The 15,303-nt window shown below is 44.6% G+C and overlaps 1 protein-coding gene across 1 annotated transcript; it reads left to right on the forward strand.

Moving 5' to 3' along the window:
• The first annotated feature begins 11,583 nt into the window (after positions 1 to 11,583).
• Positions 11,584 to 15,072, forward strand: LOC114067626 (RING finger protein 223-like). Its single transcript, XM_027903196.1, has one exon. The coding sequence runs from the start codon at positions 11,584 to 11,586 to the stop codon at positions 12,778 to 12,780; it is 1,197 nt and encodes a 398-aa protein (XP_027758997.1). The 3' UTR covers positions 12,781 to 15,072.
• Positions 15,073 to 15,303: the final 231 nt, after the last annotated feature.

A 15,303-nucleotide genomic window follows, 5' to 3' on the forward strand; every position in this document is an offset into this window, starting at 1 on the left:
CATTTCCTTTAACAACAACGGGTGTCACTGTCATGACGGTGGATAATTTTGCCTCCAGCATCAACACAGCTAAGAGTGAAGTACAAATTCCACGACTGGGGGTGGATGATGATGCTGGGAGAACACAGCACAGTTTTCAGATGTCAGCCTGAGTTTGCAATCCTGACAGGCCAGACAAGCCTTGTTTTGACTCGTAAAGCTGAGGGAATGGGCCTGGAGGAGCAAAACACAAGCACAACTTTTGCCATCACTGCAGACAGCAACCACATTTCACTGAGGAAAATCATGCTTGGAGTGACTTCAGCCGAGAGCCCTTTGAGGTAACTGTGGGTTATTAGTTATAAATACAAATGTCAGAACTGCAGTTTTCCAAGAAAAAAAAAAGCCACTGAAATGACATGAACATGAACAAATTGAAGACTTTGATGAAACTGCTGTAGAGCAGGCAGAGAGCCACTGCACGATGAGATATCTGTGCTACCAGGGGAGAGGCCTTGCTAGTGTCTTCAATAACTGGAGGGATGATGAAGCTTTGGCAGGGCAGGGCTGCAAACACCAGCAGGCTGTGACCTGGGACCACTGAGCTTGACAGTAGGATGTGGGCTGTAGCAAAGGCAGGGGTGGGACTCAACTTGCAGTTTCCTGAGGGTCCTCTTCTTCCCGTCTGAAGATGCTTAATGATAGACACAGAAATCCTTTGGCCCCTTGGCGAAGGCAGAAATCTCACCAACTCATTAAGTGCCACAGCACATTTTACTTAAAAAGGTCTGAAGAAATTTTCTTTTCAGCTTCATCCTGTGTGTTTTCTTTATTCTCAGTCATTTTCTCAGCATACTTAGAGCCAAACTCTTCCTTTCGTATTTGCCATTTTTTGGCGATTTGCAATTTTTTACTGTTTATACTGGGAAAGAAATTATTGAAATTTGTATGCTTTAATAACTCAAGTTACAAGTACTCTTTTTATGAGTCTTTTGCTTCTTCATTATATTTAGTTGACAAGCTATTGAACACACTAGTTTGGATCTGAGCCTTTCAGTACTGAATGTCAGACCCAACCACCCACTAACCTCACAGACAACAAAATGGAGCTTTCTCAGCTCAGCTGGAAGAGCTGAAGTTTTTAAAATATGGTGAAAAGATGAAGAAGTTCTGTAGAAAGTTCCCTTAGAAACCAACACACGAGAGGCTATGGTTTTCACAGCACTTGAATTTTTTGCTTTTGATTTAATGCGTGTCACAGTTCAAACAAAATTCAATTTGAAGAACTGTTTTTAGAAAAAAAAATGTTTGCAACAAAGGTCAATAAAGAAAGAATCACAGAGTTTCACCAGGCTCTGCTCTGCAGCAGAAGGAACCTGTGTCTGCGACGTAAGGCCATAGACAGGTACAATCCCCACAGCATCTCTCCCAGGTTTGATCTCCATTAGAGGCATAACAATGTAAACCCAGCTTGATTTGGCACAGCAGGAGTCCCTTTGGGGTCCATGCTGCTCATCAAGTCCCATAACTCCAGCCACAGAGGAAAATGGAGTTTTAGACCCAGTCTTGAAGAATTCTGTCATAATTTTATTACAAAATCCCTATTATATATAGTCATATCTCCAGTTTGAGGGAATGCAAATACAAAAGCAAAATGAATTTCAGAACTTGGACAGATGAATGCGTCTCGAAAAATCGCAAGAAAGAGAATGTGCTGAAGCTGCAGCGCTGTCTCGGGTAGGGATAATTAACTTTTCTGTTTGCAGTGTAAGTAACCAGATAATTCTATGTAATTGTTTATGATTTGAATTGCCTGAAATGGTATTGCTAATTTCCAGAGACGATTAGCATGTCATTTAAATAATTATTCTGCACCATATCACTTGGACACTTCAATTGCACGCACATCTACTGTGAAATTCCTAGAGGTGTTCTCAACACTTCTGATTATTTGTAGGCTATGCCATACCTTTGCTATTTCAGTGTTTCAGGAAGCAACAACAGAAAAGAAATTCATAAAGTTGTGTTTAAATATCAAACTTAACCCCCCAAAATATTTAAAAACCTAACTATTATAAGAGTTGATCTGTCTGATTACCTTATTTAAAGCACCATATACCAGCCCTCTGAAAAAAAGTTCTGATTGTCTCAACAGCAGTCTAGGCTTAAAATGCTGAAAACTTTCCTTTCTCTGGGCTGAGTTTTGCCTTGATGTACTTGGAACCACGGGAAGGGTTTCTAGCATTTTTTACAGTGGCTCCCATGAGGCTGTCTGGAGCACCTCTGCTTACAGCAGGCAGTGCCAGGACTGAAGGGATGACACAAAGACAAGGAAATTCAGCAGGTTCTGTAAATCACTCCTGTGAAGGTGCCTGGGAGGGTCTTTGCTAACGGTGACCAGCTCCAGATCTTTGTAACCAGCTCCCCTGAGAACAGTCAGACTGACAGTACACCTTTGCTAAAGAGATGAGGGCACTGCTGGAAGGGCACAGCTGAACAATCCTCCCTTCTCTTTGCTTGCTTCATTCCAAGGCATCTCCTGGCATGGTCTCTTTTACTCATTTAGCAAGTGTAAAAACGACAAGAAGGTTATAGCTCTCGAGTAGTTATGATCGACTGCAGCACCACTTTTTACAACTGCCTTTTCTTTCAAGAAATCTGTTTTTCTAGAAAAGTCAGTTCTGCTCTGAGCCCACGTGCACAGCAGGAAGCCTGAACACAGTGTGCTGTTTCCAAGCAGTCAGCTGCTAATGGGGCAGCTCCCAGCCAGTATGCACAAAGCTAAGCAGAAACTGTGGGAGAGGAGCTGCTGATTTTAATCATGCACCTGTTCTGTGGCAAAAGTAATTGATACCAGTGCTGGGCAGCAGCAGTTTATCTTTCCCCAGCAGAGACCACTTCCAAATGCCCTCTGTGCACTGCACGCCCTCCATGGTTATTCATCTTGTTCAGAGCAAGGATGGATTTAAAAGCCAGGTACATCTCCATCCTGCCCTTTGAGAGCTTCTCCTTAATGACACCTCGCACACATCAAACGTCCTGCCATCATTTCTGAAGCTGCAGCACTGCATCTTCTAAATGCTTCTCCCTGCACTGTGGCAGCATGAGTCACTGCTGCCCAACACTTGTTTGCAGTGCAACAGACTGAGGGTGCTTTTCTTTCCTCTGAAACCTGTTTATTTGCAGGATGGAGCTGGGCATTGCCAGGGCAGGTCAACCTGGGCATCAGGATTGTTCAGTCTCTGAAGAGACTCGGACAACAAAAAGCATCCTGACAAGGGCAACAGTGGCTTTTGCTGGGAGCTGCTGTCCTCTTAAATTTCTTTTTTTCAGGCAATTTATGACTGAAAAATCCAGAGAGGAAAGGGTGGGAGTGGAAAATGAGCAATGAAATGGATGGATGGAGATTTGTGCAGCCAGTTCATAGATTTATTTTATCCTTAGTTCATATATTTATTTTGGTTTTATGTATGAACTTTGGGTAGCTAATGCTTTTTAAACCACTAAAAAATATATGCCCAGTCAATTCATTCAACTATGAACAGTTTTGAAATTCTCTACTTTTTCATTCTACTGCCGCCCACATTACAGATGTCATCCTAAAACCATAAATAGCTCTTGGGTTTTTTGCTGTATTTCTACTATTTACATGACAAACCTTAATGTCATTGATCCTATTTTAAAGAGAAAAAAAAGATCCCACATCCATATGTCAACGTTTTAGCATTGCTTGACTGGGCAGTAAACCAAGAAGAATACATATGTACATTTTCTAAGGTATAGTAGATAGGAACAATCATTAGAAGGTCTGACAGCACTTACCTTGATTAATTTAAAAATAATATGAGCCATCCACTTCAAACAGTGGAAGCTGTGAAATCAACTGCATAGGGTAGTAAGAAAAGAACTTACATAATCTGGGAATTTGCCCTGATTTTAGCAATTAATACTCAGCCACTGATGAAGCAAGGGCACTGCTATTCTTACATGTGGATAAGTGACGTTGGGATGACTATTTCTTTCAGGTGTGACTGGTGTGTTTCCAGAGCCTGAGGCTGCCCTGCCCTTGCTTTCTGAAGCGGTTTGCAACCCTAAAAAATGCGACCATCTTCAGATGAGGGGAAGGAAGAAAGGAAAGGGGATTCATAAGGAAGACAGAAATATAGGGCTACCCTGCACTTACAGAACTCCTTGTGCAGACATCACTGAATTCAGAGGCAGACAGACTGAGGAGGTGGCTTGCCTAGGTGGCTCCCTCCTCCCTCCTCAGAATGGAGTCATAATTGATACCTTACCTCTAGTAACTCATAGTAGGAGTGATTTTCTACTATGCCTCATTCTCAGAGCAAGCGTTTTGCTGTGGAAATGCATTTAAATCTCACCAAATGGCAGGCATTTTCAATATTTTTTTGCAGGAGGGAAACATGGCCATACATGGGCAGTATTTACAGTGCTACAGCCCGTGTGTCTCTTGCAGGCACACCGTGCAGGTCGACAAGACATGAGACATCCACTGATTATTTTAGAGAAGACATCCATGCTCATCCTGTTACCCCTCTTTATTTGGGCTCATTTGGGGAATATGCACATTAGAAAAGCAGTGGCAGCATCTGCAGAGCTTTTAACTGTGACTGTTGGCCTTCCACCATGGATCACCCATCCGGTTGGCAGATCTCCTGTCAATAGCTGAAGAGAAAATCATGTTTTAACTCCCTTCCTTAGTGGCTATGAGGTCTCCAGTAGTGCAAGAGCTGAGAGAAGTTGTATTCCTTGGGTGCTTTCTTGCATGAGCATCTACTAATCCAAACCACAACTCTTAACTCAATGTCCACGCTTCCAGCAAAATTAGCACAGAAACTTGGGATGAGCTTCTAAAATCTTATTTGAAGCCTCAGATAGTCAAAGAGACAAAACTAGAGAAGTAAATAAAACAAAAATATTGTTCTAATTACACAGGGTAAAAATGTTTCTATGAGATTGTAAGATAAGTTTTTTTAAAGGGCAGAAGTGTTTACAGAGACCTGAAGTGGCCCTATGATAATTTCTCCCAAATAGGGTATTTTTCTCTCAATACAAAAAAAAAAAAACCCAGTCAGTATAGATCACATCTCCTAAAATCAGATATATGATTTCTAGCATGAAGAATGAATTGCCTCTTCTGGTGTTGATAAAATCACCCAAAGGTCTCTTTCAAAGTAACTTCCAAGCCAAGCTTATTTTTTACTGATTTTGTAATCTGCATATGAAAGACTTGATCTGGAACAGGATCTCAGCCTGGCTCCCAATTATATTCCCTCAGGTCTAAAAGTGGAAAACTTATGTACACAGGACCCAGTTCTGTACTCACTAAGGAAGGTGCAACTAGAGCAAATGCAATGAAATTCTTCCAAATTGGCATTTCCTACTAGGAGTACAAATTTAGTCCACATTTTTTGTGGGGAAAAAATTGTGGGGGGAAAAAAAAAAAGTCAGTTTTTAGTTATTCTTACTCATAAACCTCGGGAACCATGTACTCTTCAATGAATGTAATTTAGGTTTTAAATTGGAATGAAGTGTCTTGACTCAGCTAGAATTGCATTTTTAGCTAAGTGAAGTTTTCTCTCCAAACGTAACATCCTGAGTTTTCACCCCCACCAGAAAGTCGTGAGTTGTTTTTGTTACAAAATATTTAATATCTAATCAACCCATTAGACTCAAGCTTCTCATTTTGCTTTCCAATATTATGAAAATGAGTGGGCCAGCAGCACAGACCATACAGCAGGAATATGCCAAGTGACAAATCAGATATCCCTTTCCCTCTAGAGTTACGGTCACCCCTGGCAAGTGGAGTTTGAAGTTGGCAGCATCCCTTTTGGCAGTCTCCGTCCCCTTGTAATGCTGGAGATCTGTTCAATGCTGGGTCTGAGTCACTTGGCTTGTTCAGCAGAGACAATTACTCTGCTATTGTATCCCCTCTAAGCCACCTCTTCCAGAGGCTGTGGAGTCATGGTCTGTGGAGTTTCCTTCAGAAGGAGGATCTTCCCAATCCCCAGTCCTTTCTGCTCTTGCCTGAACATTTTCCTTCCTAGACAAGAGGCACCAGAAGCACACACACGGCTCAACACGTGGTTGATACAATGGCAAAACACAGTTTTCTCTTTTCATCTATAATTGCTCCTAATTCACCTCTAACACTTAGTTTGCTTTTCTGACTGATGCTTTTTTTAAAAGCAGGGGCTGGGCTCCTCCAGAGTTGCAGGAATCCAGGTAGGTTTTAGGTTCATGTCAAGTGATGTTTAAATTCATAATTTCTTGTGAGAAGATGTTATAGTTTGTTTAAAAAAAGAAGAAAAACAAACAAACAAAAAAGAAACCCCCATATGCTCACTTCAGCTCAAAACCAACAAAAAAATGATGATTTTAATATCTGAATATACACAATAGTATGAATGTAAAAATTCCCAAGTTCTTCCTCTATTCCTCATTCTGAATTGATTCAAGCACATATACATAATATTGTGGTCTGAGCAATAGTAGTTGTTTCCAAGCTGTCTTAAAAAAATATGTCCCTGTCATTATCAAGGACAAAAACTGGGCCACGTTGAAGCTGATGACAAAAAACTCTTAACGAGCTTCAAGATTTATTTTAACTCAAGGTTACCACTGATATCCTGCAATAAAATCAGTAAATGAAATGTGTACTATGTATTTTAAACTGAGTTCTTGAAGGACTAAGTAATCTTTTACAGAGGTTTCATATACTATCTCAGTATGATGCAAGGACAATTTGGGTAGCAGAAAGTAACTGCCCAAGATTAAATAGCCATGCTGGCATTCACTAATTACTCTAATTACCATTAGTAGTAATTATTAATTTTGGCTATGTTTTCCCCATGAGCTGCTTTACTGTGGCCAATATAACCATGACATTTAGCTAATTTTAAGCTCTAAGGTGCCACGAGACACAGCAGTCCCTCATCCCGAAATGCCCTGCTCTGCAGAGATCTGTCTCCTTGCCGAGGCTGCTGTGCCAGGACGCTGCACCAAGCAAGCCCAAACAGGCTCTGCCAGCCCCACACTGCCACCTAAATCAGCATCCAGTGTTGGATTCGATTTTCACTATTACTCTGACATGCAGGAAACACAGTGCTGGCCAAAACAAAGGACTTCTCTGAGGTTTTCCCTCTTTTTCTCCTTTTAGTCTGATGCTTCTTGAAAAAAAACAACTGTTAAATCCAAGAATCCAATTCCTGGATTCTTGACTTAGTTCTATCATCAGGAAAGGGTTTGAAGAAGTGCCATTTGCTTAGGAGAAGGTAAAATTTATAAAAATACCTTTGTTCCTAAAGCCGCAACCAACCCAGAAGACTGCATCAATTTAAATACTGTTCTGTATGAGATTAATTAAATCCCTGCAAACACCCAGGGCAGATCTGCCCTAACACAGAAACACAGTTCCTGATCCAAGGAGCTGTAATAAAGCACCATTCCACGAGAAATGCAGACTCCTTTGGCTGTGTATCACTGCTCTGTGCAGCCCAAGGGACTCAAGGAAAGAACAGCTCTGGAGCCCAAATGATCAATCTTAATTCTCCCATCGACTGGAGTCAATGCAGGTCTGCACGGGGAATACCAGAGTCACCTCTGCTCAAACTGCAGAGTCAGCCCATTTCTGCCACCATCTTAAACAACATTTCTGAGTTGGGTTTCCTCTGGATGGCAAGTCTGTGGTGATCTCCTCGTTGCTGTTAAACCTGAGCTATTTGATAAGTATAGTGCACTTAATGGTCACGCTCTCAAAATTTCAAATGGTTCCTCATCTTTTCTTAACAAAAGCTTGTAATGCAGTTACCTGTTTGGGATCTGCTGAAAACACAGGGTTATGGAAAATAAATGGATGGGAATAAGTTATTCCCATCAGAAATTATGTATCATCCCCAGCCTTAAGCCCACGTCCCTTGCCTTTTTATTGCCAATAAAGCTGTTGCACAATTTGGCATCAGACTGATGCCAACGAGGGTGTGTCTGTGCTTGGGGCTGCAGGTCAGCACTGGGTGAGGAAGGGAAGCTTAAAGCTTAACCTAGAAGAGGAAGCCCAGGCCTCACTGGCAAAGGTGAGTGGTTAGTGAAGTCCTGTCTTTCACACATTCCTCATTGCCTGAGGCAGCTGAAATAGGACTGTATTTAGAAGCTACAACACAAGAAAGGTTTTTTTTTTTAAGGAGAGTAGTGTCAAACATTATATTAGTCTGCTTCTACCTCTGCATCTTTCCTGTTATATACATTAAGAGATTAACATATTTTTATGTGGCTGTGACTGACAAAGAATTGCTCGTAACTGTAATCCTTTTTCTCTCCTTTTTCAGCTCCCTGAAATAGCTTGCAAGTATTATTGAAAATGAACACTCCCTTCTGTACCGAACACAATAGACCACACATGCAATAGCTTTTATAGTAGTTCCAATACAGAAAAGGTAAAAAAGCACTTTAATTGTAAATTATTCAGAAATACCTTATGTAAAATAAAATGTTAATGTGAAGAAAGCAGAAGATGTTGCAGTTTCCTACTACGCAATGATAGTGCATAAAAATAAGGCATATCTTTTGCCAGCCCTCAAAAGTGAGTGGAATTGGGGTTGGAGAATGAATCTTGTGCAAATGAATTTGAGTGGAAGAATGGGCTCATCAGTCAGTTCATTTTACACTGTTACAGCTCTTCTTAAACCAAGTCCTGCACCAGCATCAAACCAGCACACTGCACTGGATAAATCCGGCCCAATATTTAAAACACTAAAAATCAATTATTATCAGCTACAGAATGACTATTTTTTAAGTGGAAAAAAATATTTTGTAAGGGTTGTGTGCCACTTTTGCTCCAAATTTGTAACACAGCTTCTGCTGAACAACATTCAAAGTCTCCAATAATGGTTCATCCAAAAGTCAGCCCTCAGAATCAACTCAGCTGCATTTGGCATTATTTTTACAATAACTAACACATCTTTCCCACTAAAGAACAGTCCCTGCAAGCTGACAATCCAAAAAATAAACGCTCATTGTAATTAAAGTGACTAAAAGAGAGAATACATCTGGATCTTCAGAAATACAGAAATACAGCAGGTGTGAAATCTGACGAAATTTTTCTTAGTCTCTACTTAGGAAGCCTTTAAATTCATCATGGAGATGTTTTGCAGTATTCATGGTCCAGCTTCTCTGCTCGTGAAGAACCACACTGGCCACAGACCTCATGCACCCAGGGAGCAACCTGCTGTGCTGAGTTGTTCCAGCAGAAAAAACTAATGAAAAAGGGTTCAGTTTGTTTGTCTCCAAGAACTGACTTGCCATGTTATCACACGAGTTCCTGCGCTAGCAGAAGGATAAGGGTGGAACCTGCAAATGCCACTAGAGACACAAAGAGGTAAACAGGAGTTGCACCCTTCCACAGAACAAAGCAGCGTCTCACCAGGCGAGAGGACCACATGCTCTGCATGTTCTGCTAAATAATGTTCTCTAGGGGCTGCACGGCACAGGATAACCTTGCTTGTGTGGGACTGAGTTGTACAGCATTGTGTTCACGGGAGTCATTATGAACAAGGAAGTTTCTGTGACTACATACCAGTTTTCCCTCATTCTTAGTTTTATCCAAAAAAAAAAAAAAGTAAACTTCATCCTAATTTTGCATTTAGGTTTTTAAAATTATTACTATTTTTCAGTTATGCTCAACTTCCCCATCTGTGTAGTTTTCATGTCAGAATTACAGGAAGCTTTCCCAATTCTGACTTCCATATACTTATTAGACGGAGTTTCAGTTGACCTCAAGGCAGATACACATCAGATAAGAAAATTCAGAACAAAAACGACAGGGGAAAAGCAGTTTGAACCAGAAATGCAGCTGATATATCTGGACCTTATTAAAGCATTTGATACAGTGCCTGAAAAAAATTTACTTGAAAAAGTGATTCATATTTGCCTGGATCTAAGGACTTTCACATGTTTTAAAAATTAATTGGAAGTTGCAGGGTTGTGAAAGTGGCAATAATATTAAAGGCAAGGGCGGTGCCTGGGATAATTTGACATATATCTTTTAACAATGAGCTAATTAAATAGGAACATGATGCTATTTGGGAAACAGAAGCAATCAAAAAAACCCCAACAAAAATAAAACAAAAGGCAAAACAAAACAAACAAACCACCAGAAACATACATTTTAGACTATAAGAATGCCTGAATACATACGATGAGATTTCATTTAAAAAACTGAAGTTACCAGAGTTAGATGAAAACAGTCCAAATTTATCAGGAAGATTAGCTCTGAGGTCGCAAACCAGTGTGGGCTTTTCAAAAGGGGCAATTTTTGACTTTACATGCTGAGTAGCTGTGCACTATGGACAGCGATAGCAAAAGTCATCTTCTTTCTTTTTTTAAGAAACACAACCAAGATTTTTAAAACATTTTAAATCATCTTTTAGGCTAAATTATAAAAAGGACATGTCTCTTTGTACAGAGAATGTTCCTACTTTTCTCTGTTTGGCTTTATCCCATTATTTCAGTTTACGCTCAGCTAACTTTAGGTTTCCTGTTTTGCTAGTTTTATTTTTTCAAGGACAATCTTCAGATCTGCCATCATAATTTACCAATTTGTGGCTTTTCATCTTATCAACAAGCCAGTCTTCCTAAACAACTGTTTTTTCCATTTTGTCTCTTCAAGAATGCTCAGAGCTCAAGAACAAAGTAAGTCCTGGTATAGAGAGAAGGGTCCAGCACTGAGAAGGAGAGGGAGCTTTCCCTAGCCTTTGCCATGAAGCGCTCCTGAGAACATGGCAGAGGAGAGGGTAAGGTGTCCAAGCTGAAACAGCTCTCAGTCCATGAGTCAACATGTCCAAGATGCAGCTTTAGCAAGACAGCAGGGCAGTGCAGAGTGCCTGAATCATGGGCCTTACCTGCCTAGAGCTATTCTCATGTAGTATTTCAGAACTACAAAGAAAAATAATCAGTTATGGCCTGTGCTACACCTACGGATAAAGGAGTTACTCCAGACTTCCCTGACAAGACAGTGCAGATTTTGATTTAGTGAAATCCATCATATTGTTCAACATATGACATCACCAGCTATGGATGTTTCACTGTTTGGATTCTTTTTCATTAAACTGGGCAAAAGCTCTCAACCTTTTAGCAATGTCAGGATGTAAATAACAACATCACTAGCTCCTTCCGCCTCCCGCTTCCGGAATAAAACGCCTTTTATTTTCACTGTGCAAAATGAAAGAGAATCACAGCACAAAAGGTTCTTCCCAAAAAGCAGCAAAATATCAGTTAGCCTGTGAATTGCGGTGTATGGAAGAGATGTCACCCTGTCTTCCCATGTTAACCCTTCACCAGCGGCGTCCGTGCCTAACGAGTGTCTTGTCATCATAACCGCTAGTCCCAGGGCATAATGACGGTGGGGAGTCCTCATCAACTGTTAAAATGAACAAAAGCGGTTAAAAAAAAAAAAAAAAAAAAAAAAAAAAGCACTCCAAGACTAAAAAGCTTCCCGGCACACAGGCGCGTTCCCGGAGAGCACCGACCCCCCGCCCGGCCGTGCCGCGGGGGCGGCTCCCGCCGCTGAGCCAGACGCGGGGCGCTGGGATGCGACATCCCGGGGGCACGGGCCGCCGCGCCGCACGGCCCCGCTGCACCGCACCGCACCGCACCGCCGGCCGCTCCCGGGGGCGGGCGGCGCCGATCCCGCCCCCCGCCCGCGGCAGCCGCCAGCAGCCCCCGGCAGCCGCCAGCGCGGCGGGCGGCGCAGGCAGGCGGCCGCCAGCCCTCCCTCGCATCCATCCCTCACTCCATCCCCCCCGCCCTCCCCGGCGGGCCGCGCCGCAGCCCGCGGGCGCGGCCAGGAGGCGGCGGGGCCGCGGCTCCCCCGGCTCCCCGCCCGCCTGCCAGGCGTGGGGCGGCCCGGGACTCCCCGCCTTTCCGCGGCTCTCCGTCCCCCTCCGGCGAGATGTTATGGCCGAGCCGGCGCAGACGGGCGGCGTAGGGCAGGGCGGGCAGCGGGAGGATGAGGCGGCGGCGGCGGCGGCGGCCGCCGCCCCCAGCTCCGAGGACTACGAGTGCAAGATCTGCTACAACTACTTCGACCTGGAGCGGCGGGCGCCCAAGCTGCTGGAGTGCCTGCACACCTTCTGTCAGGAGTGCCTGAGCCAGCTGCACCTGCGCGCCGCCCAGCATCCCCCCGCCGCCGGCGCCGAGCCGGGGCCGGGCCGCTCCCCCGGCGGCTCCCTGGCCTGCCCGCTCTGCCGCCACCGCACGGCGCTGCCCGACCACCGCGTCCACGGCCTCCCGGTCAACACCAAGCTGGCCGCCGCCTGCCCGCCGCAGCTGCGGGCCCGAGACCCGGTGCCGCAGGACCGGCTGCCGCCGCTGCCGCCGCGCCGCCCGCCCCGCGCCCGGGAGGCGGCGGCCGCGCTCGCCCCGCCGCCCCCCGCCCCCGCCGGGCCGCGCTCCTCGGGCGGCGGCTACGAGAGCTGCCAGAGCTGCAAGCGGGCGGCGCTGAGCGCCGGCTGCGTGTGCGTCGTCGTCTCCTTCCTCTCCATGGTGGTGCTGCTCTTCACCGGCCTCATCTTCGTCAACCAGTACGGCGGGGACGCCGCCCCGGGCGCCGCGGCATCGCCGTCGCCGGTGGGGCCCATCTGCCTGTCGGTGGCCAGCATCCTCGCCCTCTTCTCCGTCGTCGTCACATGGCTCATCTGCTGGCTCAAGTACCGGCCCGAGGCGGCGACCGGCGGGGCCACCGCGAACGGCACGGCGCGGGGCCGGGCCCGCAGGAGCGACACGTAGCCCCGGCGGGGCCGAGCGGGGCCGGGCCGGGCCGGGCCGGGCTGCGCGGGGCGGGCGGCGCGGAGCGGAGCGGAGGGGGCTGAGCGGCGGGTCCGGCGGTGCGGGGACAGCGCGGACCCTGCTCTTTGGTGCCCCGCGCTGGGTGCGGGGAGCCCGCCCTGGTGACAGGTGCCAGCCCTGCCGCGGTGACCGGTGCCAGGCCAGACCCGATGTCACGGTGAGCCCTGCGGCCAGGCCGGCCCCCTGGCACCGGCGCAGCCCGCGGCGGTGGGGATGGGCTGGAGGGTGACCTGGCGAAGGGTCACGGAGGGTCCGGACGCTCAGGAGGGAGGGCAGGGCGCGCCTTTCCAGCTAAGATGCCTGGAAGGGCCTCCCTGGGGAGCTGGAGGTTGGGGGCTGACGCGCCTCGCCGCCTCTGCGGGAGCGCACCCGGCGTTCTGAGCTCCTGATGCAGAAGGACACAATCGGGATTAAAGAAAACTGGCTTACTGTTGCCCCCACCTGGAAGATAATTGGAGAGATTCACTGTGGTTAGGAGCAGAACAGGATCACGATGTTTAATGCGCTTTGTTTTTTCCCTTTTATGAAGTTAACAAGTACATGTAGAAGAAGCTGTAACAGAAATGTATTATCTTAAAAGAGACTGAGCCAAAGTTTCCTACAATGTATTGAGTACGGTTTTATTATAATTTTATTAGAAGGCTGTTGAGCCCTCTGATGGTTACTTAAAATAAGCTGTGTTATTTAATTCTTTGAAATTCTAATTTAATGTGGGAGACTGAAACACTACACTGAACACTTACAACAATTTATGGAATATTATTTAATTAATGGAGCTCTAAAATAGAGCAAAGAGACTGCTGTGGCAGGGAGTAATATTTCACTGGCCATTGATTTCAATTTTTATGCAGTGAGAGAAGCCCACATTAAAGTACAAATTTTCAGCATCACTGTAAAAGTGGAATGCAGTAGCATAATTTGTGATTAAACATTTGCCTCTGGTCGAGGTAGCTATAACAAGATGATGGTTTTCCCTCTTTATAAGTTTCTCTTCTGTGTTGGGAGTTTCTGTAGCGGCCAGTAGAAAACGTTTTTATTCTGAGTTTGGAATATCAAATATGTCTGTGAAATGTGACAAGATGCTCATAATTTGAAATGGAAAAACGTTGCCATACAGCTGGTTTTGTAGTATATCAAGGAGAACACTCTATATAGATACTGTTCTATGTTGCAGGATAATTCATTTGGTGCCTGAATTTTTTTAACTTAATTAGTTGTTATAATCTATTCTATTGGGAATAAGATAATGCTGCTTATTCCGTGTTTCTACACAGTACTGTAATGGAATGAAGTAATTATTTTCGTGCTTAACAATTCAAGAATTTTAAAAGTGATCTTTTAGTATGTGTATTTTGCAAGCTGTCTGCATGATGTTCTGACAAGTATCCTCTTAATAGACCTTTACTTGACCACTTATTTATCACAAGTGCAAAGGAATTTACTATGTAGAAATGTAAAGACAGCAGGTGAAGATGTGTGATGTGTTTTATGACTGCACAAGTGATGTGTACTGTGCGTTCTGATTATCACAAATCTGTGAAAAACAACCCCCTGATGCCCAAGAAACCCCACAAACCCAAGCGATGTTTATACAAACTCTGTGACGATGGACACAGTTTATGGAAACAGCATATGATCTTTGTGTCACGTCTATTTGAAAAGATCCACACCAGCCTTTTAAAGTCGTATATCATATTATAAAGGCCCCGAGGAGATAAATTACTGGGATCAACTGTGGCTCTGACCACGATCCGTGTATTTAGACCAGTGTTTTCCAACTTGGAGTTGCTCGTTTGCTGTCTAAAAGGTTATGCCTCCTAAAATCTGGCCTGACCGTTTGCCCCTGTTGACTTCAGCAGTAGTTGTGATTGTTCTGCACCAAAGAAAACCATGAGACTTTTATTTAAGCATCTAATTGAGAGTTTAGATGCTTGACTTCAGGTACAAATGTTTGAAGATTTGGGCCTTAACCTCTCTGTTCTTCAGTTAATGCATCTGTAAAGTTTGATAATAGCATTGACCTACCTCACAGGCAAGATGTGAGGCTTTATTTATTAAAGTTTTTAAGCAATTGGAGATCCTTGAAGAGGAGGTGCTATAGAAGCGAAAGTATTATTATAAATGATACTGTAGTAGGAATAAATATATGTAAATTAATGGACATAAACAGCAGCAATGTTTTCTAAGAAAAATAAATATATAAAATATGTACATGTGTACATCATATGCACCGATACATGATTTACCTGTTTGTGCTTCTACTGCATATCCACATTTCTGTCCAACCAGGTAAGCTCCAGCCCCTCGCAGTTCAGGTGAGCCCAGCCAGCCGTCGCTGCTCCAACTCCATCTCTTGCAGACGTGCCAGAGGTAGCTCCGAGTGCTCATGGAGCTCAGCTGGAGCTCTCTCTGTGTAGTTCTTTGCTTTGGTTGCTCTGAGCTGCTCAGGTGTCACAGGTGTGC

This window comes from Empidonax traillii, unplaced genomic scaffold (genome assembly GCF_003031625.1).
Source record: "Empidonax traillii isolate 1590-97213 ecotype Southwest subspecies unplaced genomic scaffold, ASM303162v1 scaffold943:size483155, whole genome shotgun sequence".
Lineage (NCBI taxonomy): Eukaryota > Metazoa > Chordata > Aves > Passeriformes > Tyrannidae > Empidonax > Empidonax traillii.

Excerpts from the sequence above, each read along its gene's own strand:
- LOC114067626 (XM_027903196.1), top strand. The coding sequence starts at position 11,584 with ATGCGACATCCCGGGGGCACGGGCCGCCGCGCCGCACGGCCCCGCTGC.